Below are 26,307 nucleotides of genomic sequence, written 5' to 3'. Positions count from 1 at the left end.
TAGCAGGAAGGGAGAGATGGGTAGATCATGATTATAAGTGGGTTCCTGTGTGTAAGGGTGCTAAACAATGGGGAGTCAGGGGGATTCAGGAGTATTCACATCACTGACTCCCAGTGGATGGTTGGTGACTGGGTGGTTCTACTCCAGTCTCTTTATCCACTCCAGCTAGAAGTCAGCTTATCCAGTAAAGCTCCTCCACTCATTCTAGAAGAAACCTAAGCTGGCAGATAATAGTGAGGTTGACTCAGGTATTTTAGGCAACATTAAAGATTCTTCACCTCCATTCCACTCTCTATCCATCTAACCATCACACTTCATTTCCATTTAACTTTCCATCCACCTGCCTATTAAACTGTCCTTTCATCCACATACCCATCGTAATATTACTATCAACCACCACCAACTATCAATCATTCCATTCATCTACCCATCCAAACAACCTACTCATTATCCACTAACACACCCACCTAACCATCTATCTATCCATATTTCCTCAAAACCACCCACCCATTCACTCATCCAAACCACCATCTATTCATTCATCTCACCACACAACTATTTGGTTATTGATCCGGTCATCTATCCAATAATCTATCTGTTCATCCAAACATCCATGATTTATCCAACTATCCATCTAGTCATCCTAAGTAGGTATCCATTTGTTCATCTATCCATCTTTCAGTCACCCAGTTACCCACCCACCTTCCAATTAATCATCTAATCAATCACCTAACCAACCATTCACCTACCCATGTACTCAACTATTTAACCTTCCATTTTATCCATTTGTCCAAATGGCCATTCACCCATATTATCATCCACCTGGCTGTGGTTCCATTTATATTTCCATCCTTCATTCTATCCCATCTATAATGGGATTCTACTTTGTGTCAGGCTCTGTGCTTGATTCTGTGGATACAGAGATGAAACCAACAGTACCTACCCTGTGAGAAGCTCAGAGTCTAGTAAGGGAGTCTATCTGACCCTTGGTAATGGATTTTTTTTTTTTGAGACAGGGTCTTGCTCTGTCACTCAGGCTGGAGTGCAGCAGTGTGATCATGGCTCACTGCAGCCTCAACCTCCTGGGCTCAAGAGCTCTTCCCACCTCCGCCTCCTGAGTAGTTGGGACTACAGGCACATGCTATATGCCTGGCTAATTTTTGTATTTTTTGTAAAGATGGGGTTTCACCATATTGCTCAGGTTGGTCTCAAACTCCCAGGCTCAAGCGACCCACATGTCTTGGCCTCCCAAAGTGTTGGGATTACAGTCATGAGCCACCATGCCTGGCCGGTGATAGTTTTCTAACCATCAGAGATTCTAGCTCTGAGACTCCAGTGGTTAAGATCTCCATCTCCCATGACATGGATCAGCTGACCGATAATCCAGGATTTTACCAACATTAATAAGGAAGGAGCCTATATTCCTGCTTAGCATCCAATTAGATAGATCCAGGTCCTGCCTGGTCTACTATGGGTAGTGGCAGTGCTCCAGATGTCTTCAGAACTTCTCCAGATGTCCCTCCTTGCCCCTTACACTGGATCCTTCACTCATATCCCATCCACTGGAAAATGAAGTCCTACCACTGGAATGGGAGTCAGTTGCATTTTCCAGTCCGACCCTCAATTCCCCCAATTCTTTTAATAACAGCTCACTGATTTTCTTTCCCTTGGAGGATCAGCTTCTTCAACTTACTGTTTGTGACAGAATCCAACCCTAAATCCAGCTCCATGAGCTGCCTGAGCCTCAGATTTGGCCAATGAGTTACAATCCTGAGGCTTTCGCTGCACGGTAAAGAAGGTGGTCTCTGTCTGTGTGGTTTTGCTGAAGGACTCTTAGAGCCATCTTTGCCAGACAGGGAAGAGCCTGCCTGAGAATTAAGGCCACATGAGAGAAATTCATTTGATCACCTGGATCCAGACAGATACCACCTAAAGTTCCTGGAGACACTTGCCCCTTTGTCCTTCTTCCCCTCCCTCCCTTTTTTCTCCCTCTTCTCCATCCTCCCTCCCCCTACTCCACTTTTCTTGGCTTAAGCCAGTGTGAGTTGGATTTTATTCTTTGCAACTGATAAAGTCCTTAAAAAGGCCAACACATTTGGAAGCCTCGAGTGGTAATCAAGCAACCACATCCTACCACCACTTCAAAATGTAAACGTGGTTTATTTAATGCCTTTTATCCATCACAAAGCACCCATTCCTTCCCAGCATCCCCCTCTTCCTAGAAAACAAGACGCAGCGTAAGGCACGTGCACTGTCCACATGACGTCAAGTAGGGTCTTTAAAAACAAAACTAAGCAATAGTCTTTTCAACAGCTCAAACTGCCTCCCTCTCTAATGTTCAAAGAATGATTGTCCCCACAAAGCACAACTTGGAGAAGACAGTGCTTACATTAGAACTGTGAACCACCCCACATGCCAGTTGAAAAAACAAAACCAAACCAATGACTAAGAAACCCAGCCACACAGGTACAAGAGCATAATTCCGGAGTAATGAGACTAGTCCATAAATTAAAAAGAAGACAAGACAAACCCGTCCCCTCCTCATCACCAGGCCTCCCCCAAGTTGTCAATTCCTTGCTTTTGTTCTGTGAGTCTTGTAGAAGAGTCTAGACTCCGAGCCAGCCCTTTGCCCCAAAGTCAAATACTCCGAATCCAAAGTTGGGTACTTTGCTTCTCGGAACCCTCATTTGGACTGATGGACGGCTTCTGAGATGGTCACTGGACACAACGTCTTGGCTGTGGGGCCCCTGCCTGGTGTCCAGCATCTGGGTCTCTGGAGTTCTCGGTGGGGAGGTGGGGAAGGCGAGGGGGTCTGAGGGCGAGATGGTAGGTGGAGATGCTGCTCATCCTGCTATAAATACTCCAGCTCCAGGGCGTGCCTCAGTGCCTCCAGGTCCGCGTGGCAGGATATCCGCCAGAAAGGCATATTGTGCTGAAACACAGAACACCAGCCACAGGGTTACGCCTCTGCCCCCGCCCCCGGATCCCACGCCCGTGGTTAGACGGCATGTGAGAAGTCAACCCCCAGTTAAGTCTAGCATGTGGGGACTTCCCAAACTATGAGGCACTTGACGTTGCTGGCAGACCCACATCCAGCCAGTACCTACCGGTATGGCCGGTATTCACTTCTATTCACTCAGAGCCTGCTCTGACGGGCTCATCCAGCACTGCCCAGCGTGTTCACTGTTTGACCCTCTTGCCTCCGTTGGTACTATCGTGGTCTTAGGCGGTGCACTGACATGGTGTTAAATTGTACGGTGGGAAAACAATTCCTTTTTAAAAATTTGTTCTTGCCTGGGCACTGTGGCCCATGCTTGTAATCCTGGCACTTTGGGAGGCTGAGGCAGGAGGATTGCTTGAGGCCAGGAATTGGAGGCTGCAGTGCTCTGAATCCTGTTACTTCAAGAAGAAGGTCACAGCTCGGTGCTGGAACCCCTCCCCAACATTTGACAATCTCCAGTGTGAACAAACAGAGCTGGTCTTGGAGGGTCTTGAGCAGGCCCCTGTAGCTATAGCCAGGTCAGGATGACACAATTGTTTTCTTCATAGCTTTTGTTTTTATCTTTTCCTTTTCTTTGCAGCAGGTGGTACTTGCTTCAAGTTATTGTTAGGATGTGAGTTTTTTTTGTTTTTTGTTTTTTTTCTTTTTTTTGAGATAGGGTATCCCTCTGTTGCCCAGGCTAGAGTGCAGTGACATGATCTCTGCTCACTGTGGCCTCAACCTTCCAGGCTCAAGTGATCCTCCTACCTCAGCCTCCCGGGTAGCTGGGACTACAGATGCATGCCACCACATCTGGCTGACTTTTGTATTTTTTGTAGAGATAGGGTTTCACCATGGTGCCCAGGCTGGTCTCAAACTACTGGGCTCAAGCGATCCACCCACCTCAGCCTCCCAAAGTGTTGGGATTACAGGCATGAGCCATCGTGCCCAGCTGAATTTCGTTTCATTAATTTTTTTTTTTAATTTTAGAGATGGAGTCTCAGTTTGTTGTCCATGCTGCAATGCAGATCATGGCTTACTGCAGCCTTGAGCTCTTGGGCTCAACTGATCTTCCTGACTCAGCCTCCTGGGTAGCTAGGGACATATCTAGATAAATAGGAAAAAGGAAGGATGCAGGACAAATTGTATATATATATGTGCATGTGTGGAGGAAAGAATGGTGGGGTTTCTCAGTAGTTTAAAAGACAATAAATAAGACTACCTCAGGAAGAATGTAAAGAAATCATTAAGGCAGGTGTAAATAAAATGTCATGGGAGCCAGCCAGAGGAAGCAGTCTCTTTTTTGGTAGACGTGAATGGGATGGGGGTATCTCAGGGGAGAAGAGGCGCATGAGACCCAGACCTCAAAGAATGAATGAGGAGGCCAGGCGCGATGGCTCACGCCTGTAATCCCAGGACTTTGGGAGGCCAAGGTGGGTGGATCACGTGAAGTCAGGAGTTTGAGACCAGCCTGGCCGACATGGTGAAACCCGTCTCTACTAAAAATACCAAAAATTAGCCAGGTGTGGTGGTGGGCACCTGTAATCCCAGCTACTTGGGAGGCTGGGGCAGGAGAATAGCTTGAACCCAGGAGGCGGAGGTGGCAGTGAGCTGAGATCGCGCCATTGCACTCCATCCTGGGCAACAAGAATGAAACTTCATCTCAAAAAAATAAAAAATAAAAAAAGAATGAGTGCTTTGTAGTTAGCAGGTCACTGAAGGGAAGGGCATCCCAGGTTGAGCATCCCTGGGCGAGCAAAGGAAGATATATAAAGGTGCAAGGGGCAGACCCCAGTGGGGTCTTCTCACAGGTCACAAACACTTATGGGGCATTCACTGGAGACTCAGATAAACCCACAGATAAGAAACAAGATAAGTTCATCTGCTGGTAAGTGCTAGGAAGGAAACAGAACGAGAGATAGGGTAGAAAGCAGCGATGTCTGTCTACTTTTGAGAGCTGGGTCAGGAAAGGCCTCTCAAAAGACCTTCTCACTGCCCTAGCATTCCCACCCTGCCTTCATCCCGGCCAAGCCCTCCTTTCTTTACAAAGATATATTCTGGTTGCCACCTGACCAATCCTGCCCTCTTTAAAGAGTGTAATTTTGGCTGCATGTGGTGGCTCACACCTGTAATCCCAGTACTTTGGGAGGCTGAGGTGGGCGGAACACCTGAGGTCAGGAGTTCGAGACCAGCCTGGCCAACATGGCAAAACTTCGTCTCTACTAAAATTACAAAAAATTAGCCAGATGTGGTGGCTCATGCCTGTAATCCCAGTTACTTAGGAGGCTGAGGCACACGAATCGCTTGAACTTGGGAGGCAGAGGTTGCAGTGAGCCGAGACTGGGCCATTGCACTCCAGCCTGGGCAACAAGAGGAAGACTCCATCTCAAAAAAAAAAAAAAAAAAAAAGAGTGTGATTCATTTTTCTGGGAGAGAACGAGCAAAGGTGGAAGAAAGAGAATGTTCCAGCTGCCTTCACCCCAGGCTTAAAGACTCCACATGCCAGTGGATTCATCACTCGTGGAGAGGTGGAGACAAGTGACCCACTAACATGGAGATATTAACAACACTGTCAGCAGAAACAGGCGAAGCCTCTGGTCCTGCGGCCATATTTCACACCGCTCAGGTATCCGGTGGCCTGGGCTAATGACTTCCGTTTGTCAGGCTGAGAGAGTGGCTGGTGGACACTGTTTCTCACTAACGTTCTGCGGCTTCTGCCTCAGACACTGGGACTTTCACGAGAGCTCTGCTGTGGCGGGTGTGTACCTAGTCTTCTTTGGCGGACTCTACTCTTGTCTGACTGGCTCAGGAGTGAAAACCAACTGTGTTTGAAACTGTAAGTCCATCTCCTCCCTGCCAGGTGTTTGCAGCATGACACAGGCAGGTTTGCATGTGCCAGATGTGTGACCTTAGGCAAATAACCTCTCTGAGTGTCAAACTCTGTCATCTATAAAATGGGGTGTGGCCGGGCACACGCCTATAATCCCAGCTTTCTGGGAGGCCAAGGTGGACAGACTGTTTGAGTCCAGGAGTTTGAGGCCAGCCCAGGCAACATGGCAAAACCCCATCTCTACAAAAACAAAACAAAACAAAACAAAACAAACAAACAAACAAACAAAAAATTAGCCAGGTATGGCCGTGCCTGTCCGTAATCCCAGCTACTTAGAGGCGGAGGTGGGAAGATCGCTTGAGTCCAGGAGGTAGAGGCTGCAGCTGCAGTAAGCCAAGATTGTGCCACTGCACTCCAGCCTAGGTGCCAGAGTGAGACCCTATCTCTCTAAAAAAAAAAAGGGATGCAATGATACCCACTTTGTAGGAGTTTTTGGAGGACGGAACACAATGGTGATGTTAGCAATAAAGTTATGGTGGTGAAGGGCGTGGGGTTAGGCCAGCACCTCCAGATGCCAGCCCACAGCCTGGCCACACACCATTGTGACTGACCCTGGCAGCTGCTCTCAAGATCCCTTCTCCCCTTCTCTCTCAGAAGGAGCTCATTTCTTAGCGGACCTCATGGCGGCTGATAATACAGACTATATCTTCCAGGAAAGGGGAGGAGCTTTGCAGGTGGAGGAAACAGTGCCTGCAAAGCCTTCTAAGCTCCTCTCTCCCGAGGCCCTCTCCCAGGACCCTAGGGCTTCCCTCTTCTTCTGGGTTTCATCTGCTGAGACTCGAAACATTTCTGCATTTCCTTGGGATTTGCTGCCAGGCAGAGATGGGGGAAACCAGGTCCCCCTAATTAAGCTCTCTGACATTAACAATCCACTTCCCAGGCCTCCGGGTGGGGGGTGACAGCCTCTCTGGGGCACTGTTGACAGGTCCAGACCCAGGACTTTGGCAGCTGTTTCTTTTCCAAGAACAGAGATGTGGCCACCAGAAACCCCCGCCCTCTCCTCATGGGCCCAAGATCACAAATGCAGGATTTTCTTTTTCATTAGCTTAATGCTGTCTTTATTAACTGGGAAGGGTTCCTGGAACATATGATCAGTAAGTATTAAATAAAATACACACATGTGCACTGGCCCCCCACCAGCCTGTCCCGTCGGAACGTCTCTAGACTCCCGAACAGTTGTCCCAGAAACAATCCAGGGCTACCAGGGGCGGCAGCCAGAGGCAGAGAGGGGGATTTGTAGAAGGAAATTACTCAGGATGCTTCTGCGATTTGCAAATGGAATGGACCGGCAAGCAAGGAGCCTGGGAAGGAGGACCCAGCCAGCCACGGGGAGTGGCGGAAATCTTGGAAGGAGCCCTTGTAAGGCCACGAGGGGCGCTCAAAGGAGCAGGAAAATAAATGCAGTTGGAGAGGCGGAAGAAGTACCTTTTTTGCTCCTTGCTCCTCTTCCACGCCATCACCGATCACCACGTAGACAGCTTTTCTACCGAATCTCTGCATTATCCTCTCGAAGCAGCTCTCCTTCCCTGCACACACACAGGAAGGGAAGAAAAAACGCTCTGTGAGGACCCCGGATTGTAGCCAATACCCTCTCATTAAGAGCTCGGTGCCTGCAGCTGTGCTCCCAAAGGCCCGGTATTCATCATTTCGTTCTTGAGCAAACTTCTGAGGTCAGCACTGTTGTCATCCCCCTGTGAAGGACGATGACAGCCGGAAACACAGTGAGGGTCAGTAGCTTGCCCAGGGCAACACAGCAGGAGGAGGCAGTGCACGGCTCAGAGCAGGCTCCGGAGTCTCTGCAGCTGTCTGATGTAGAAGTGGCCATGGATGCACAACCATCTGAATGCACTTGATACCACTGCGCTGGAAACTGTTTTTTGTTTTGTTTTGTTTTGTTTTGTTTGAGACACTGTCTTGCTCTGTCACCCAGGCTGGAGCGCAGTGGCGCCATCTCAGCTCACTGCAACTTCCACCTTCTGGGTTCAAGTGATTCTCCTGCCTCAGCCTCCTGAGTAACTGAGATTACAGGCATGCATCATCACACCTAGCTAATTTCTGTATTTTTTAGTAGAGATGGGGTTTCACCATGTCGGCCAGGCTGGTCTCGAACTCCTGGCCTCAACTGATCTGCCCGCCTCGGCCTCTCAAAGTGCTGGGATTACAAGCGTGAGCCACCGCACCCAGCCAGGTTAACCTCTTTTTAATTTTTATTTTTGAGATGGAGTCTTCCTCTTGTTGCCCAGGCTGGAGTGCAATGGCCCAGTCTCGGCTCACTGCAACCTCTGCCTCCTGGGTTCAAGCGACTCTCCTGCCTCAACCCTCCGAGTACCTGGGATTACAGGTACCCGCCACCACGCCCTGCTAATTTTTTTATTTTTAGTAGAGATGAGGCTTCACCATGTTGGTCAGGCTGGTCTTGAACTGCCTGACCTCAAGCAGTCCTCCTGCCTCGGCCTCCCAAAGTGCTGGGATAACAGGCGTGAGCCACCACGCCTGGCCATCTTAACCATTTTTTTTTTTTGAGACAGAGTCTCGCTGTGTTACCCAGGCTGGAATGCAGTGGTGTGATCTTGGCTCACTGCAAGCTCTGCCTCCTGGGTTTATGCCGTTCTCTTGCCTCAGCCTCCCGAGTAGCTGGGACTACAGGTGCCTGCCACTACGCCTGGCTAATTATTTTGTTTTGTATTTTTAGTAGAGACAGGGTTGCACCGTGTTAGCCAGGATGGTCTCGACCTCCTGACCTCGTGATCTGCCCGTCTTGGCCTCCCAAAGTGCTGGGATTACAGGCGTGAGCCACCACGCCTGGCCCATCTTAACCATTTTTAAGTGTATAGTGCATGGCCAGGTGCGGTGGCTCATGCCTGTAATCCCAGCACTTTGGGAGGCCGAGGCAGATGGATCACCTGAGGTCAGGAGTTTGAGACTAGCTTGGCCAACATGGTGAAATCCCGTCTCTACTAAAAATACAAAATAAGCTGGGTGTGGTGGTGCACACCTGTAATCCCAGCTACTCAGGAGGCTGAGGCAGGAGAACTGCTTGAACCCAGGAGGCAGAGGTTGTGGTGAGCCAAAATCGCACCATTGCCCTACAGCCTGGGCAACAAGAGAGAAACTCCATCTTAAAAAAAAGAAAAAGGGTTAAGATGGTGAAAATTTTATATTATTTAATTTTAACCACAATTAAAAATAAAAATATTATTTAAAAAAGAGATTCGAAATAAACCTGCAAAAGTACTTGACGTATGCAGGAAAAATGGGAAAAATGACAAGATCTTGTTGAAAAATATTCAACAACCATTTTGGCCCTTATTACTATAATTTTAAAATCAAAAGGCACTTTTACATAATGTTTGGACTTAGAACTTCAGTAAAATCAAAATTGTTCCAAGAAAATGCTGCCAAAGTACTGTAAGTTATTTTTTTTTGCTCTAGAGAAAAAACAATGGAAAAAGTTTCTAATTAAAGATATTTTGGCACGGTAGCTCATGCCTGTAGTCCCAGTACTTTGGGGGGCTGAGGTGGGAGGATTGCTTGAGGCTGGGAGTTGAAGGCTGTAGTGAGCTATGATCTCACCACTGCATTCCAGATTGAGTGACAGTATGAGTCACTCAGCTATGGACTACATTTCCCAGCTTCCTTGGCAGCTACTTGTGGCCACATGACTAAGCTGGGGCTAACAGGAAGTGAGTAGAACGTAATATGCATAGCCTTCTGAGCTTGGCCTTCAAATATCAGACCCACTAGAATGACGACGGGCTAGGACTCTGATTCGACCCCATACATGAGAATAAAACCATAAGGAATGGTGGAAAAATAAAACGGGAGAGACCTGGGTTTCTGGATATCTTTGAGGACAGGGTCACCCCACCAGCCTGGATCACTCACTTCTGTCTGTTCTACTAGGGAGAAAACAGCTTTGACTCTTTTGCAAGCCCTTGCATTTGGGGTGTGTTTGTTACAGCAGCTTTGCCTGTATCTGAACTCATACAGACACTTTGGAAAACTGTGGCCCTAACCAATTTCTTTAGAAGCAGAAGTTAAGGCATGTGGTCTGTGGGGGCTGTTTTGGGGATCTGAGTCACGGCCATAGGCTAATTCCATCCATTTCCCCAGTGTCATGTTCCTTAAACATCCCATTCCCAGGATGGAAAGCTAACCCTACCCTCCATCCCTGTATCACCCCCGAGGTGTGGCTTCTCCCTACCTGTCTTGGTGGCACTGTAGATGTTCTCAATAGGAAACACAGACCCCAGACCATATAGCAGGACTTTGGCCAGGGCAGGAATTAGTTGAGTGGTGGTGACCAGCACATTGACACAGTTGGGCCTAAGGACAAAGGAGATTGTGGATCAGAACTCAGAGGGACCACAAGGCCAGGCCTCCTCCTGCTGCATGAGCCTGCAGTTGGCAGGAAATCTGATAGGTTTGGAGTCTGTGGCTGTCACCTTCAGGCATGTTAGGGCCCAAGGATTCTCAGGCTATTCCTCTCTTATAAGCCTGAAGCTGCCTGACATGGTGAAATGTAGTATGGGGGGAATACTTTTCTTATATAAAAAGCAAATGTTTATTGCAAGGGCCATACACTTAAATAGTTGTAGGTAATGTAAATCAGAGATATGGAAAAAGTGTAGGCCAATAGGGAGAGGTGAGGACTGGAGTAAGCTGGAGCCTGAATGCCAGTTCTCATCTTTTAGGAGAATTCAGAAACCTGGAAACCTGTTGGGCCCTGAAAAGTCTCTGCAGCTATTAGCTCAGCTATGCTCCAAGGTATCCACTGAGGCTTGTGCACTTAAGCTTTATTAAATATTTGGGCTGGGCATGGTGGCTCATGCCTACAATCCCAGCACTTTGGGAGGCTGAGGCGGGTGGATCACCTGAGCTCAGGAGTTCAAGACAAGCCTGGTCAACATGGTGAAACCCCATCTCTACTAAAAATACAAAAATTAGCTAGGTGTGGTGGCACACGCCTGCAATCCCAGCTACTCAGGAGGCTGAGGCAGAATTGCTTGAACCTGGGAGGGAGAGGTTGTGGTGAGCCGAGATCACGCCACTGCAGCCTGGGCGACAGAGTGAGACTGTGTCTCAAAAAAAAAAAAAAAATTGGAAAGTGTGCAAGTGAGAATTTGAGGAGTCCAATTCTCCTAAGTGTGGACATGCAGGAGCCACCACTGTCTACTGCAAGAAAGTTCAGTGGCACAGAGGAAAACAGGGGCTGCCACTTGCCGGGAGTTGATGAGGTTTAGTGCCTTCAGGGAGTGGGTCAGCCAGAGGTCTGTGAGAGCTTCCAGCTCGGCTCGGAGCTGTAGCCAGGTCTCCCTTTTGGGAGCACCTATCAACCCTGTGGACAAAGGAAATAAAGATGTAGTCATCATACTAGAAAGATCTGGGGGATGAAGGTAGGGAACAGGAATCTAGCTACTGTACCCTGACGGTTAAAATCAGATGACATCCAAAGTAAACTTCAATCCAGTGGCTTCTCTTAATATTATCCTGAGATCAATAGATTGATAGATTAATCTATCCACTGACTGATCCACCCATCCATCCATCCATCCATCCATCCATCCACCCACCCACCCACCCACCCACCCACCCATCCACCCACCCACCTATCCACCCATCCATCCACCCATCCATTCACCCAATATCCTTCCATCCACCCATCCATCCATCCACCCAATATCCATCCATCCATCCATCCATCCATCCATCCATCCATCCATTCATCCACCCATCCATACATCCACCCACCTATCCACCCATCCATCTACCCAATATCCATCCATCCATCCATCCACCCACCCACCCATCAATCTACCCACCCATCCACGCACCCACCTATCCATCCATCCACCCATCCACCCATCTACACCCACATCCATCCATCCATGCATCCAACAAAAAGTTCAGGAGTGCCTTCTAGGTGCTTGATATTGTAATAGGCACTGAATATACAGATATGAACAAAAATGTGCAGATTATAGAGCTTATATTGTTATGGTAGAGACAGGGGATTAATAACATAAAAATGATGAACATTTTTGAGTACTTACTATGTGCCGGGCTCTGCTTTTAACATGATTTATTTCATTCTCACAATGACACTATAGGTGGACACCATTTTTATTTCTATATTTTTAGGTAAAGAAACAGGCTTTGTGATGTTGACTGACTTGCTCACCATAGGGAGAAAATAACGGACACAGGTCCGGCACCCAGGCAGCTGGCTTCCAGAGCCACCCTGTGGGTATTTCTCAACCTGCCATTCTCTCAGCCTTCAGTAGCTTTAAGATAAAGTTTAAAACCCCCAGCAACATGATCCTGTCCCTACTGAGTTTCATCTCCTGCTGCTGCCTTTCTATTCCGGCCTGGAGGCCTCCTGTTTGTTCCCCAAAACACCAAGTGGTCTCCTGCCCCAGGACCTTTGCACATCTCATTTCAGAACCTGGACTACTCTTCTTACCTCATCTTCTGCTTTTGCTTGGCTAAATCCTTCACACTCTGCATTTGGGCCTCATCTTTTTTTTTTTTTTTTTGAAACAAGGTCTTGCTCTGTCACCCAGGCTGGAGTTCAGTGGTGTGATCACAGCTCATTGCAGCCTCAGTCTCCTAGGCTCAAACAATCCTGCAATCCTTCCACCTTAGCCTCCTGAGTAGCTGGAACTACAGATGCCTGTCACCATGTCCGGCTAATTTTTGTATTTTTCATAGAGGTGGGGTCTTGCTATGTGGCCCAAACTGGTCTTGAACTCCTGGCCTCAAGCAATCCTGCCTTGGCCTCCCAAAGTGCTGGAATTACAGGTGTGAACCTCTGCATCCTGCCTTAAGGCCTCATCTTAAATGTTTGTTCTGGAAGGTCTAACCTGATCTCTCCAGGCTGGGTCAGGTCCCTCTAGTTTATATTCTCCCAGCACATTGTAGTTCTTCTTCACAACACTTCTCACAACTCTAATTGTATCTGTGTGACAATGTGTTTGGCATCTGCCTTGGCCATTGGGCTATTCACTCTAGGGCAGAGGGCAGGGACCAAGTCGGTCTTGTTCGCCACCATAGCAGCAGTTTCTGTAGCAGGGGCTGGCCCGTGCTTGGTGCTCAATCAGCATTTGCTGAAGGAAGAATTAATTAGGACAAAATGCTGCCTGTGCTATGGAGACATCGTCTTCTCTACATAGAAGACCCCAGTGTCCAAACTGGGCCCTACGTCATCTGGACACTGCCAGCTCTCTCATCCTGTCCCGGACCACACGCACCCCCACTCCAGCTATGCTGGCCTTCTTTATCTTTCTGAAAAGTGTCAAACTCCTTTGGTCTAAGAGACTTTTCATTTGCTGTTTGTGGTAGACACTGTTAGTTGCCATTCACTATTCATTTTTTCACTTGTAATTAGTAAAGACATAAACACAAAAGGATCTTCTCATTAGTAATAAGAATCCTGATTTTGGCTGGGTGAGGTGGCTCACGCCTGTAACCCCAGCACTTCGGGAGGCTGAGGTGGGAAGATCACTTGAGCCAGGGGTTTGAGACCAGCCTGGGCAAGACAGGAAGGCCCTGTCTCTACAAACAATTTAAAAATTAGCCAGGCATGGTGGCATGTGCCTGTGGTCCCAGCTATTCCGGAGGCTGAGGTGGGAGGATCACTGGAGCCTAGGAAGTCGAGGGTGCAGTGAGCCGAGACTGTGCCACTGCACTCCAGCCTGAGAAACAGAGACCCAGTCTCAATAAATAAATAAATACAAAGATAGAAGGGGCCAGGCAGGGTGGCTCACGCCTGTAATAACAGCACTTTGGGAGCCCGAGGCGGACAGATCATCTGAGGTCAGGAGTTCGAGACCAGCCTGGCCAACATGGGGAAACGCTGTCTCTACTAAAAATACAAAAATTAGCCAGGTGTGGTGGCAGGCGCCTGTAGTCCCAGCTGCGTGGGAGGCTGAGGCAGGAGAATCGCTTGAACTTGGGAGGTGGAGGTTGCAGTGAGCTGAGATTATGCCACTGCATTCCAGCCTAGGTGACAAAGCGAGACTCCACCTCAAAAAAAAAAAAAAAAAAAAAAGATAGAAGGATCCTGAGATCCTGGGCTCCTAACACTGTCGAGTACTCAGCCACTTTGGAATGCCTACAGTTCTTGTATATAAGAAAAAAATATATATATTTCTATCCGGTTTAAGCCATTGTTGTTTTTTGTGTTATTTTTTGGTTGGTTGTTCTTTTACTTATGCAGTTGAATATAGCTGAACTGATTGACTCTTCCCTTGTACTGGTCATCCCCCCAGCTCTGGGCATTTGGTTATCATTATTAGACTCTCATCTAGAATATTCAGAATACTCAGTTTAAATATCCCTTCCTGAGAGATAGACTCTGGGTCCACTATTCCAAGTATCCCCTGGCCACCACTGCACACGCTGGGCTCTGTACCATATTCCTCTGTTTCTTCTATAGCTGTGATCATTCTCTGAAATGACTGAATTAAGAATTTAAAGCCAGGTGTGGTGGCTCACACCTGTAATCCCAGTACTTTGGGAGGATGAGGCGGGTGGATCACCTGAGCTCAGGAGTTCGAGACCAGCCTGGCCAACATGGTGAAACCCCATCTCTATTAAAAATACAAAAATTAGCCAGGCATGGTGGCATGTGCCTGTAATCCCAGCTACTCGGGAGGCTGAGGCAGGAGAGTCACTTGATCCCGGGAGGTGGAGGTTGCAGTGAGCCGAGATCGCGCCACTGTACTCCAGCCTGGGTGACAGAGCAAGACTCCATCTCAAAAAAAAAAAAAAAAGAATTTAAGTGATTTGCTCACTTATTGATGATCTGTTTCCTCCACCCACTGAATATAAACTCTTTGAAAACAGCGACCTTGTTTCTTTTGTTCACCGTTGAATCCACAACCTAGGCCTTTGACGGTGGACACGTGGGTGAATGAATGAAGAATGAATGGATCTTTTTACTGGCTACATATCCCATCTTCTCATTAGTCTATCAATTCTAGGAGAACACATGGCCTCTGGTTTTCCTCTCTCTCTGCACCTTCCCCACAGACCCTTAGCTGGAACCCTCAGTAACAATACAAACTCACAAGGCTCAGCACTTTTCAGTTGACAAAGGGCTTCCAGACGTGCTGTCTTGTGTAACCAGCTGCCCAACCACCCCTACTTTGCTCCCTGCTGAGAAGTGTGCTTCAAGCTGCTTCCTCGGTGTTTTCCTCCAGGCTTGGCCTCCTTCCCACCTTCCCCAGATAACAACGGTGCCACTTAAGGAGAGCTTATGTGTGTCAGAGCCGTTCTGAGCACCTTTCCTGTGCGAATTCACAACATCCTGGCATGAACCCTTGTGTACACTGTGTATATTGCAGACACTATTAGCCACCTACCACTGGCGCTGGCAGCATCACTGGCTCCAGTTTACACACGAGGAGGAAACTGAGGCACAGGGAGGTCAAACAACCTGCTCAGAGCTACATGGGAAGTGGTAGAGGGAGGAATGACCTCAGGCCAAGGCCCCTGATTCCAACTCCTGCCTCCTAGATGGTGATTTACTAAGTATTTTCTCTATCCTGTATTTTGCAGATGTCTTTCTTCCGAGCACACCTTCGAACACACCTGGAATCGTGGGGATCTGTGGTGATCTCTGGGCTGGAAGCCATGGCCATGCACCTGGCTAGTCCTGTGATGCAGGAACAGCTGGGATAGTGAGGGGGACTGGCATCCGCTAGCTGTGGCCTCCTCACCGTCTGATGCCTCGGGTGCTCTCCTCTCAGCTCTGGGTGAGTAGAGCAGCCTGACAAAGCCCTGGCATTTCCTGGGCCTTAACCTGGATGGGGAGCAGATGCTCTCTGTTGGCCAACCCCATCTCTGTCTCCCCTAAGTGAGCCCTCCTGCTCCCCTCCTCCCTCCGTGCAGGGCTGGGTACAAAGGTTGGGACCTGACCAGAGCTTGCTGCTTCACTCCTGCAATCAACACACTCACATCTGAGAGGCCACCAAGTGTGGCCCTGAAGGGCAGAGGTGGTGGAGTCGTCCAGCCTGGGACTCCACTGTGGCTCTTCTGCCTGGGCTGGGTGACGCTGGCAGGTTACTTAACCTCTGTAATCTCAGTTTCTGCTTTTGAGCAACACCGCTGATAAAACCATTTACCTTACAGAGATGCTGTGAAGAGTAAAGGAGCTATTCCATGAAAACGGTGGCAACACTGGCAGAGTGAGTGCTCCATAAACATTAGCTACTGCCAGGACTGCACTTAGCACATGGTCTGCATTAGCACCGCAGCCACGAACACGACAGGAAGTCTGTCCCAAGGAACAGATGGGAAGCTACCAGGGACAGGGGAAGACACAGAGGAACCCAAGGCTCCCAAGCAAAACTGAGAGCAACTCATGACAAATACCACCATTTACTGAGTGCCTGCTGTGTACCAGGCATGGAGTCATGCCTTTTGTATGCATTGACAATAAATCTCTCAATAATCCAGGAAAGCAGAAGTATTTGTATTCTCTGTTTCATAGATTTATTTATTTATTTTTTGAGATGGAGCATTGTTCTTGTTGCCCAGGCTAGAGTGCAACCCCCGCCTTTTGGTTTCAAGCGATTCTCCTGCCTCAGCCTCCCAAGTAGCTGGGATTACAGGTGCCTGCCACCACGCCCAGCTAATTTTTTTGTATCTTTAGTAGAGACGGGGTTTCACCATGTTGTTCAGGCTGGTCTCGAACTGCTGACCTCGTGATCCACCCGCCTTGGCCTCCCAAAGTGCTGGGATTACAAGCGTCAGCCACCGTGCCCGGCCCTCATTTCATAGATTTAAAAACTGAGGCTCATTAAGATGACCGTATGTGGCCGGGCGCGGTGGCTCAGCCTGTAATCCCAGCACTTTGGGAGGCCGAGACGGGCGGATCACGAGGTCAGGAGATCGAGACCATCCTGGCTAACACGGTGAAACCCCGTCTCTACTAAAAAAATACAAAATTAGCCGGGCGAGATGGCGGGCGCCTGTAGTCCCAGCTACTCGGGAGGCTGAGGCGAGAGAATGGCGTAAACCCGGAGGCGGAGCTTGCAGTGAGCTGAGATCTGGCCACTGCACTCCAGCCTGGGCGACAGAGCGAGACTCTGTCTCAAAAAAAAAAAAAAAAAAAAAAAAAAAAAAAAAGATGACCGTATGTACGCTGCCTAAGGCCACATAGCTAGAAAGCTGTAGAGCTGGGACTGGAAGCGTGTTCTGTCCAGCTTGAGAACTGGGACTCTATTCTTTCTAGGAATGGAGGGGGGCAGCCCTAGAAGCTTTTGGGGCAGACACTATTAGCCACCTACTCAAACCCTGCCCTTATGGGCCAGTGGTTGGTTCCAGGCACTGTGGCAACCAGGAAGACTCCCAGATGTCTCCTGGAGAGGGCACAGTGTTACCCCCAGTTAAAAGCCTCTGTTCTAGAGAACTCCAGAATTCTCTAGACTAAGGCTGAGCCAGCCTTGCCTCCAGTGCCTTCAGACTTCTTGTTTGGGGCAATGAGCAAATGTTCCTAGTACCTGAGGCCAGGGCAGTCTCTCCTTGGCTGCACTTAGAATTACTCAGGGATCTTTATGACTCCTGATGTCCAGGCTGTAGCGATATCGAGACCATCAGAAATGGAAACTCCTTGGGTGGTTCCAGTGAGAGCCAAGTGTGAGAACCCGTGACTTCTAGGGCTTCTTCAACTTTAATGCCTCCACAGTCACCTGGTGGGCTTGTTAAAAATGCAGATTCTGGGCCAGGCAGGTGGTGCACGCCTCTAATCCCAGCTACCTGGGAGGCTGAGGTGGGAGGATCAGTTGAGGCCAGAAGTAATTTGAGACCAGCCTGGGCAGCATAGCAAGACCTTGTCTCAAAAATAAAAAAAAATTTTTTTAGAGCAGATTCTGAGTCAGTTGCCCGGGATGAGGCCTGAGACCTTGCACTTCTCTTTTTTTTTTTTTTTTTTTTTTGAGACAGGGTCTCGCTTTGTCGCCCAGGCTGGGGTGCAGTGGTATAATCTTGGGTCACTGCAGACTCTGCCTCCTGGTGACCCTGCACTTCTAACCAGCTCCAGGGGGATGCTGATGTGGTTGGTCTGAGGACAACAATCTGAGCTGCAAAGACTCAAGGTACAGGTCCTCCCTGATTCCAAGGGGGATTCTGGAATTCCAGAATCCAAGCGGGGATTCCAGGGCTGTGAAAACACAGATTCTGGGCCCGAGTTTCAGATTTGCTAGGCCTGAGGTAGGGCCAGAGACTCTGCATTTCCAACATATCCCCAGGTGATGCTGACGCTGCTGCTTGGAGGCTCACCCTGTGAGAGCCTCTGGCTGTGGGTAAGAGAACTCCGCCCCCATGCCCACCCCACACCATTTGTGGCCTGAAAGAACTTGGACCAGATGCAGCCTCCATCCCTCAGCTTTCCCACCCGCAAAGTGAAGGTGACAAAATACCAGTGCTCTATTCCGAAGGGTGTCGTCAGGGTTGCATTAAGTGGGCTGGTACTGATTGTGAACCTCTCTGCCTGGCGCCTGGCACAGCAGGGACACAGAATTGACAGCATCCATCCCGACGAGCTTCCCTTCCTCGGAGGCCCGAGGCTCACGGTACTCACCGCCGACGTTGTTCTTGTAGGTATTGTACATCTCCTTCACCCGCCGGTAGCGGAAGGCCAGCTTCCTCATCCAGTCCACGCCGCCGTGCACGCCAGAGCTCAGGCACAGGTTGGCTCCTGGGGCCGAACTGTGGAAGCCATCAGCGGAGAAGTTGTACGTGCTGCAGAGAGAGGAGGGGAAGGACAGTGTTAGTGCAGGGGGGTGCAGGGCATCTTCACTGGGAGACCGCAGGCTCTGAGGGACCCACAGGTGGGCTTTCAGGTGCCCATGAGCCCCTCGAAATGCACAGGGTGCTGCGAGTGTACATTTTGGGGGGCAGCAGGACTACAGCTTTCATTAGCTTCTCCAAGAAAAGTGGTGTCTTTTCCTCTTACCTGATCCACATCCATTTGCCTTTTTTTTGTTTATTTTTTAATTTTTATTTTTTTGAGACAGGGTCTTGCTCTGTTGCCCAGGTTGGAGTGCAGTGGTGTCATCACAGCTCATTGCAGCCGTAACCTCCCAGCTCAAGGGATCCTCCTACCTCAGCCTTCTGAGGAGCTGGGACCGCAGGCGTGCACCACCACAGTTGGCTAACTTATTTTTATGTTTTGGAGAGATGGAGTCTCTCTCTGTTGCCTGGGCTAGTCTTGAACTCCTGGGCTCAAGGGATCCTCCTACCTTGGCTTCCCAAAGTACTGGGATTATAGGCATGCACCACCGTGCCTGGCCCCTGGTTTTGACTTTTTAAAAATTATTTTTTATTTTTTTTTATTTTGAGATGGAGTCTTGCTCTGTTGCCCAGGCTGGAGTGCAAAGGCACGATCTTGGCTCACTGCAACCTCCACCTCCCAGGTTCAAGTGATTCTCCTGCCTCAGCCTCCCCCTCCCAAGTAGCTGGGATTACAGGTGCCTTCCACCACATCCAGGTAATTTTTTGTATTTTTAGTAGAGACAGGCTTTCACCACGTTGGCCAGGCTGATCTCGCACTCCTGACCTCAAGTGATCCACCTGCCTCGGGCTCCCAAAGTGCTGGGATTACAGGTGTGAATCACTGTGCCCAGCCATGGATTTATTCTTGAAAAAGTGAACACTGACCATTAACTCAGATGCTACCATGGGGAGATGTCTAGATGTTAAGAGATGGAGGTCCTTGGGGAGGGCAGGAACCAGTGACCGGGATGGACAGGGGATCTGTTAAGAGCTTGGGTTTCCAGAGCCAGGCTGCCCGGATTTGAATCCTGCCTTCCCTGCTGACCAGTCATGTGAGTTTGGGCCAACTGCTTAATCTCTCTATGCCTCACGTTCCCCAGCTGTAAAATGAAGATGAAGATAAAAGCATCTCTCTCATCTCTCCTAGGGTTACTGTGCACATGCAATGAGTTATCCCATGTAATGCATTTGGAATAGAACATGGCACAAAACGAGGCATCTCTGAAGGTTGGTTCTTACTGCTAACTGAAGAAGAAAAAAACAAAACAAGAGGCACTTCATGCTTGGGACCTAGGATATAGTAGGCACTCCCTAAATGTTTCTTGAATGAATAAGTGGAGAATTTGGTGTCTCAAGAAGAAAACATCCTTGGGCTGAGAATTCTCAAAGTGAGGTACCAAACAGCTCAGCATGAGACAGGGTTCAGAGGACTATGGCTCTAAATTCCAAGCCAGCTAGCGACACGGGACATTTTATAGAAACAGAACGATGCTGCTCATTGCCTTGAAAGGAAGCCTGCTTCCCAACGATGACTTCATGGAAAGGACCAATTAACCTTGATCTGGGGTGTATTTATTCCATCAATTGAGAAGTCCTGGTGGGGCTGGAGCACTGCAGAAGGGATTTTCCGAATGGCTGATTAAAATGAAGCCGGCATCTGCCCGCTGATCACTTCCGATTGTGCCGGGCTTTGAAAGGACTTACAGGGCTCAGGAACAGAAACTTGGATATCTGTTTTTGCAATAAGTTGGGAGAGACACCTTGGAAGCAGGTACTAAATAAAGTTACAACAACTGGTCCCATCACCAAAACATTATTTTGTCTAATAATATATCTGATAGCTCAATGTGGTAATTTTGGATGAGCACAGATTAACCATGGTTCCGTTTTTATAAACTTTTCCCAGGGATAGGCTTGGAACATTCCAGCCCACATTCCTCTGGAAGTTATCTATCTTTTTTTTTTTTTTGAGACGAGTCTCGCTCTGTCCCCCAGGCTGGAGTGCAGTGGCACGATCTCAGCTCACTGCAACCTCTGACTCCTGGGTTCAAGCGATTCTCCTGCCTCAGCCTCCTGAGTAGCTGGGATCACAGCTGCTCGCCACCACGCCTGGCTAACTTTTGTATTTTTAGTAGAGATGGGGTTTCACCATGTTGGCCAGGCTGGTCTCGAACTCCTGACCTCAGGTGATCCGTGTGCCTCGGCCTCCCAAAGTGCTGGGATTACAGGCCTGAGCCACTGTGCCTGGCCTGAAGCTGTCTCATATTGAGCAGTGGGTTACCTGATTCCTGGAAGCCATGTCCTGGGAGTGTTTTCCTTAGAAACCAGACACACCACTTATTCATTTGAGAAGCGTTTTTTAAGTATTGGCTGTATAAATTGTCATATTAAAAATATATGCATGCTGGTCAGGTGTGGTGGCTCATGACTGTAACCCCAGAACTTTGGGAGGCTGAGGTGGGTAGATCACTTGAGGTTAGGGGTTCGAGACCAGCCTGGCCAACATGGTGAAACCCTGTCTCTACTAAAAATACAAAATAATTAGCTGGGTGTGGTGGTGCACGCCTATAGTCCCAGCTACTCAGGAGGCTGAGTCGGGAGAATTGCTTGAGCCTGGGAGGTGGAGGTTGCAGTGAGCCAAGATCATGCCACTGCACTCCAGGCTGGGTGACAAGAGGGAAAGTCAGCGTCAAAAAAAAAAAAAAAAAAAAAAAAAATATATATATATATATGTGTGTGTGTGTGTGTGTGTATGCATGCTCATGAATACAATCAAATATTCAGAGGCAGCTGCCTCCTTACAAAGACTGCTGGAGGAGAAGTACGTGATACTCTGAGCTTGACTACTGAGAAAAAATTGGTTGTAACATCTCTGGACCCTTGATGGGAGGAGAGAAGCTGAAAGAAAGGGTATTTTCAACATTTTGAGCAGATCTTGGAAGAATATATACCAAACTCTTAATGGTGGTGATTTTGGGAGGTGAGGTCAGGTTAAGTGTTGGATTTTTTTCTGTTATGCATGCATTACCTCAGTAAGCAGGAAAAAAATAGCAATAAATGAGCAGCGTTTAGTGATTTGAGGTGATGAGCAAGAGACTGTAGGGTTGAGGGGTGAGGTTGTGATTTTTTAAACAAATTTTTACTCATTTATTTATTATAGTAGAGATGGGGGTCTCATTATGTTGCTCAGGCTGGTTTTGAACTCCTGAGCTCAAGTGATCCTCCTGCTAAGGCCTCCCAGAGTCCTGGGATTACAAGTGTCAGCCACCACATCCGGCCAGTTGTGATTTTTGAGTTTGAGACGCAAAAGTCCCAGTTCTGGCTGGAGGCAGGCACACCTTGTCCTTATAAGCAGCCCTCCTCTCCCACCCCACTGTCTAGTAGAAGGAGAACTTGATAATCAATCGACCAATCAATGGGTATTTTTGACTCCCCAAATTCCCACCTTAAATCTTGGCCATTGTCATCTGATGAGACGTCGTCAACATGGATCTGGTCACAATCCTATGGAAAATGTGACAAGAAGAGAAAGAGAGAGAGAGAGAGAACGTGCCTGGTTAATCTGATGTAGCCTTTAAGGGCTGGCTTTATAAGCTGAGGGCTGGGATAAGCACTGCATTGGGAATCATCAGGCTCGGGTTCTAGTCTGGGTTTGGCCACTCAAGGTTAGATGTCCTTAGGTTCAATCTCATCCTCTTTTTCTGTTTGGTTTCCTTATAAATGAGCAGGTTGACTGCAAGGAAAGTGACCATACAGTTACTCAGCCAGAGATAGTTTTGCAGTAAAGGGGGCTGGTATTATACTAGGGGGATAGGCGCAAACCAGGACTCCCCTAGGTCCCCAGTTTCCCAGGTATGGCCAGACATACGGTCACCCCAGCCATACGGTGGACCTTTGCTGAAGGTGTTCCCCCTGCTTGAAATGCTCTCCTGCCTTCACCTGCTTAGTGAACCCTGTGCTTTTCAAGTATTAGCTCCTGGAGGGACACCTGCTGTGCCCCATGCTCTGTGATCATCATTTACCGAGCACTTACTATGTGCCAGGCACTATCCCCCGGGCTTGCCAGTCAACAAACTCCAATGCCGTGCTGTTTCCCGTTCAGTTTCCTCGGGGAAATACCTCTCTCTGTGGGACAAGACCATGGGGTGGAGGCCAGGCGTGGTGGCTCACGCCTGTAATCCCAGCACTTTGGGAGGCTGAGGCAGGTGGATTGTTTGAGGTCGGGAATTTGAGACCAGCCTGGCCAACATGATGAAACCCTGTCTCTATTAAAATACAAAAATTAGCTGGGTGTGGTGGCAGTGCCTGTAATCCCAGTTACTCAGGAGGTTGAGGCAGGAGAATTGCTTGAACTCAGGAGGCGGAGGTTGTAGTGAGCTGAGATCGCGCCAGTGTGCTCCAGCCTCCGTGACAGAGCGAGACTCTGTCTAAAAAACAAACAAACAAACAAACAAAAAAAAAACGGCGTGGGGACAACGAAATGGGGCCCATGACCCAGACCCAACCAATCCGAGGGACCCAAGGTCCCCTTGGCCACAGTGATTGCTTCAACATGTAGTCTAAGGTGGGCCAATGGGAACCAGCCCGGGGATGTTGGCTGGGACTTTTGGAAGAGGTGCTGTCTCTTCCCTGGGGCTGCTGAATGGTGGATTAAGCCTGGAGCTGCGGAGGAAAGCAGGGCTGAGAGCTGGAGAGGGGGATGCCATGACCACGTGATCTGATCCCCTGGATCCAGTCCGGACTGAAGCTGAGCCATCCCTGACTGTACTGGGCTGAATAACGAACCCCCAAGGATGCACACATTCTTATCTCGGAACCTGCAAATTTGTTACTTTACATGGCAATCAGGACTTCAGTTCAGTTAGGGATCTTGAGGTGGGAAGTTTTTCCTTGGCTGTCGGGGTGGGCCCTAAATGGAATCACACGGGTCCCTGTAAGGGAAGGAGTGATCTGATGACAGAAAGGAGAGGGTGACTGGAGTGATGCGCTTTGAAGATGGAAGAGGCCACGGTCGATATACACAAGTAGCCACTGGAAGAAAAACTAAAACAAACAAAAAACCAAAGGGCCGGGCGCGGTGGCTCACACCTGTAATCCCAGCACTTTGGGAGGCTGAGGCAGGTGGATCACTTGAGGCCAGGAGTTCGAGACCAGCCTGGCCAACATGGAGAAACCCTGCCTCTACTAAAAATACAAAAAATTAGCTGGGCATGGTGGCACACATCTGTGGTCCCAGCTACTTGGGCGGCTGAGGCATGAGAACTGCTTGAACCCAGGAGGCAGGAGGCTGCAGTGAGCTGAGATCATACCACTGCACTCCAGCTTGGGCGACAGAGCGAGACTCTGTCTCAAAAAGAAAAGAAAAAAAGAAAGTAAAAAAGCCGATTCTCCTCTCAGAGCCTCCAGAAGGAACCCCAGTGACACTGATAAGGACTCCTGACCTCCAGAACTGTAAGAGGACACAGGTGTGTTGTTTGAAGCCAGTAAGTGGTGGAAATTTGTTACAGCAGCCCTGAGGAACAAATACACCAACTTTTCTTTCTTCTTTTTTTTAGGTCCATTTATTTATTTATTTATTAAATTATACTTTAAGTTCTAGGGTACATGTGCATAATGTGCAGGTTTGTTACATATGTACACTTGTGCCATGTTGGTGTGCTGCACCCATCAACTCGTCATTTATATCAGGTATAACTCCCAATGCCATCCCTCCCCACTCCCCCTCCCCATAATAGGCCTGGTGTGTGATGTTCCCCTTCCCGATCAACTTTTCAGATTAAGTGAATGCAGCTGGGTTTCTGGCACTTTGCAGCCAAGAGTCGTGAGGGATCCCGCGTCCCATGTGGAGCCTACATGATGCACACCTACCAGCTCCGCCTGCATCATGAAGTGCACTCATGATATGCTGATGGGGCAAACATCATGAGTGCCCTTCATGATGCCGGCAGAGTGATATGATGATATGTTGATGGGGTAAACAGTGTGCGGGGGTACCAGCCCCTGCAGTACTGGTTCAGGGTGCAGGCTCTGGAATCTGACCACCTGGGACTGGATCCTGGATCCAACCACTTCCCAGTGTGTGACCTTGAGCGAGGGGCATGACCCTTGTGAACCCCTGAGGCCTGACTGATAAATGGACCTGATAACTGAACCCCCTTCCAGATGAGGTGAGGAGAAGTGAGATGCTGCATGAGAGCACTGAGAACAGTATCAGGTGCACAGTGGGCGCTGCACACATTAGTTTCTACCACTGTGTTAAGATCTTACACATTTTCCCACATTTTAGTTGTAAGGTGATTTCTGGAGGCAGCTGCCTCCTTACAAAGGCTGCTGGAGGAAGAGAAACACATGGGACTCTGAGCTTGACTACTGAGAAAAAATTGGTTGCAACATCTCTGGACCCTTGATGTGAGTAGAGAAGTTGGGAGAAAGGGTATTTTCAACATTTTGAACAGATCTCTTTTTAGACAATTGGACAAGCAAAAAGCTCTTTTTTTTTTTTTTTTTTTTTTTTTTTTTGAGACAGAGTCTCGCTCTGTCACCCAGGCTGGAGTGCAGTGGCACAATCTCAGCTCACTGCCACCACCTCCCGGGTTTAGGTGATTCTCAAGCCTCAGCCTCTCGAGTAGCTGGGACTACAGGTGTGTGCCACCACGCCTAGCTAATTTAGGAGGGATGAGGTTTTGCTATGTTGGCCAGGCTGGTTTCAAACGCCTGGCCTCAAGAGATCCTCTAGTCTCGGCCTCCCAAAGTGCTAAGATTGCAGGTGCGCCTGGCCAAAAGCCTTGAATTTATCTTTGAGAATATAAGCTTTGCAGGGGGATGGTGGGAAACCCCTGCCTCGTTCATTTTTTTTCTTTCTTTAAAAAATAGAGATGTTGCCCAGGCTGGTCTTGAACTTCTGGGCTCAAGTGATCCCCCTGCTGTGGCCTCCCAAAGTGCTAGGATTATAGGCCTCCTCATTAATTTTTTAAAGATACATAAGGTAGTCTTGTTGTTATGGTGATGTTTAGGGAGGCAAGGGAGGGGTCAATGGCATCTGGGGCAGCCCTGGTTGCCTTGTGGGGAGCTGGCCTGGAATCTGAGAGAGGGGTTGGCAAGAGGGTAGTGTGGCTGCTGGTCCCTCTTGGCCCCTTGAATGGGTTTCAGATTAGAAAGGGTTTTGCTGGAAGGTGAGGCTTGTTTCCAGAGTCCTTGACACACATGGGCCCAGGCACAGCAACTTTGTGGCAGATGACAAAGTGTGACTGCCATTCTCACCTCTGCATAGGACTCTGCATCTCTGTGGCCCACAGGCAGCACCCTGGGTTTGGACAGTGGTGTGCTCTTAAGGCCTGGAGACCAATGGCAGCAGGGAAGTTCCCCCCAGGTGGCTTCCTAGGGGTCAGCTCTGGGCAAATGGGAATAAGCAGATGGCCAAGAACACGGTGGATGCTGAAGGGTGATCCTGAATGAGAAACTCTTTGGGAAGTGGGGGACTGGAAGGACACTGAGTGACCACTCTTGGGCCAGCAGACATCTGGTTACACCTAAGCTTTTACTGCTCATTATTTTGTATTTCCTTTCTTTCTATTTACCCAGGACTCTGATCAATGCTTGGTGGTCTCAGGTATAATTTATCCACTCTCCCCAAGAAGGAGTGATCTTTTCTGCAGTA

General features: G+C 48.8%; 1 protein-coding gene across 3 annotated transcripts in view; it reads right to left on the bottom strand.

The window, feature by feature from the left end:
* Positions 1–2,140: 2,140 nt before the first annotated feature.
* Positions 2,141–26,307, bottom strand: part of EYA2 (EYA transcriptional coactivator and phosphatase 2) — a 299,299-nt gene continuing 275,132 nt past the window's right edge. For all 3 annotated transcript variants that reach the window (XM_033186638.1, XM_033186636.1, XM_033186637.1), the window contains 6 exons: positions 22,096–22,154; positions 18,457–18,617; positions 11,094–11,208; positions 10,075–10,196; positions 7,296–7,396; positions 2,141–2,932 (listed from right to left, as the gene is read on the bottom strand). In XM_033186638.1, the coding sequence (XP_033042529.1) occupies positions 2,852–2,932; positions 7,296–7,396; positions 10,075–10,196; positions 11,094–11,208; positions 18,457–18,617; positions 22,096–22,154 (639 nt within the window). In that variant the 3' untranslated portion in view covers positions 2,141–2,851. The remainder of the gene's footprint in view (positions 2,933–7,295; positions 7,397–10,074; positions 10,197–11,093; positions 11,209–18,456; positions 18,618–22,095; positions 22,155–26,307) is intronic.

The sequence above is a fragment of the Trachypithecus francoisi genome, unplaced genomic scaffold (genome assembly GCF_009764315.1).
Source record: "Trachypithecus francoisi isolate TF-2019V2 unplaced genomic scaffold, Tfra_2.0 Lachesis_group21, whole genome shotgun sequence".
Lineage (NCBI taxonomy): Eukaryota > Metazoa > Chordata > Mammalia > Primates > Cercopithecidae > Trachypithecus > Trachypithecus francoisi.
The sequence above is the reverse complement of the archived record's forward strand: the minus strand, read 5'-3'. Positions and strand labels throughout refer to the sequence as shown.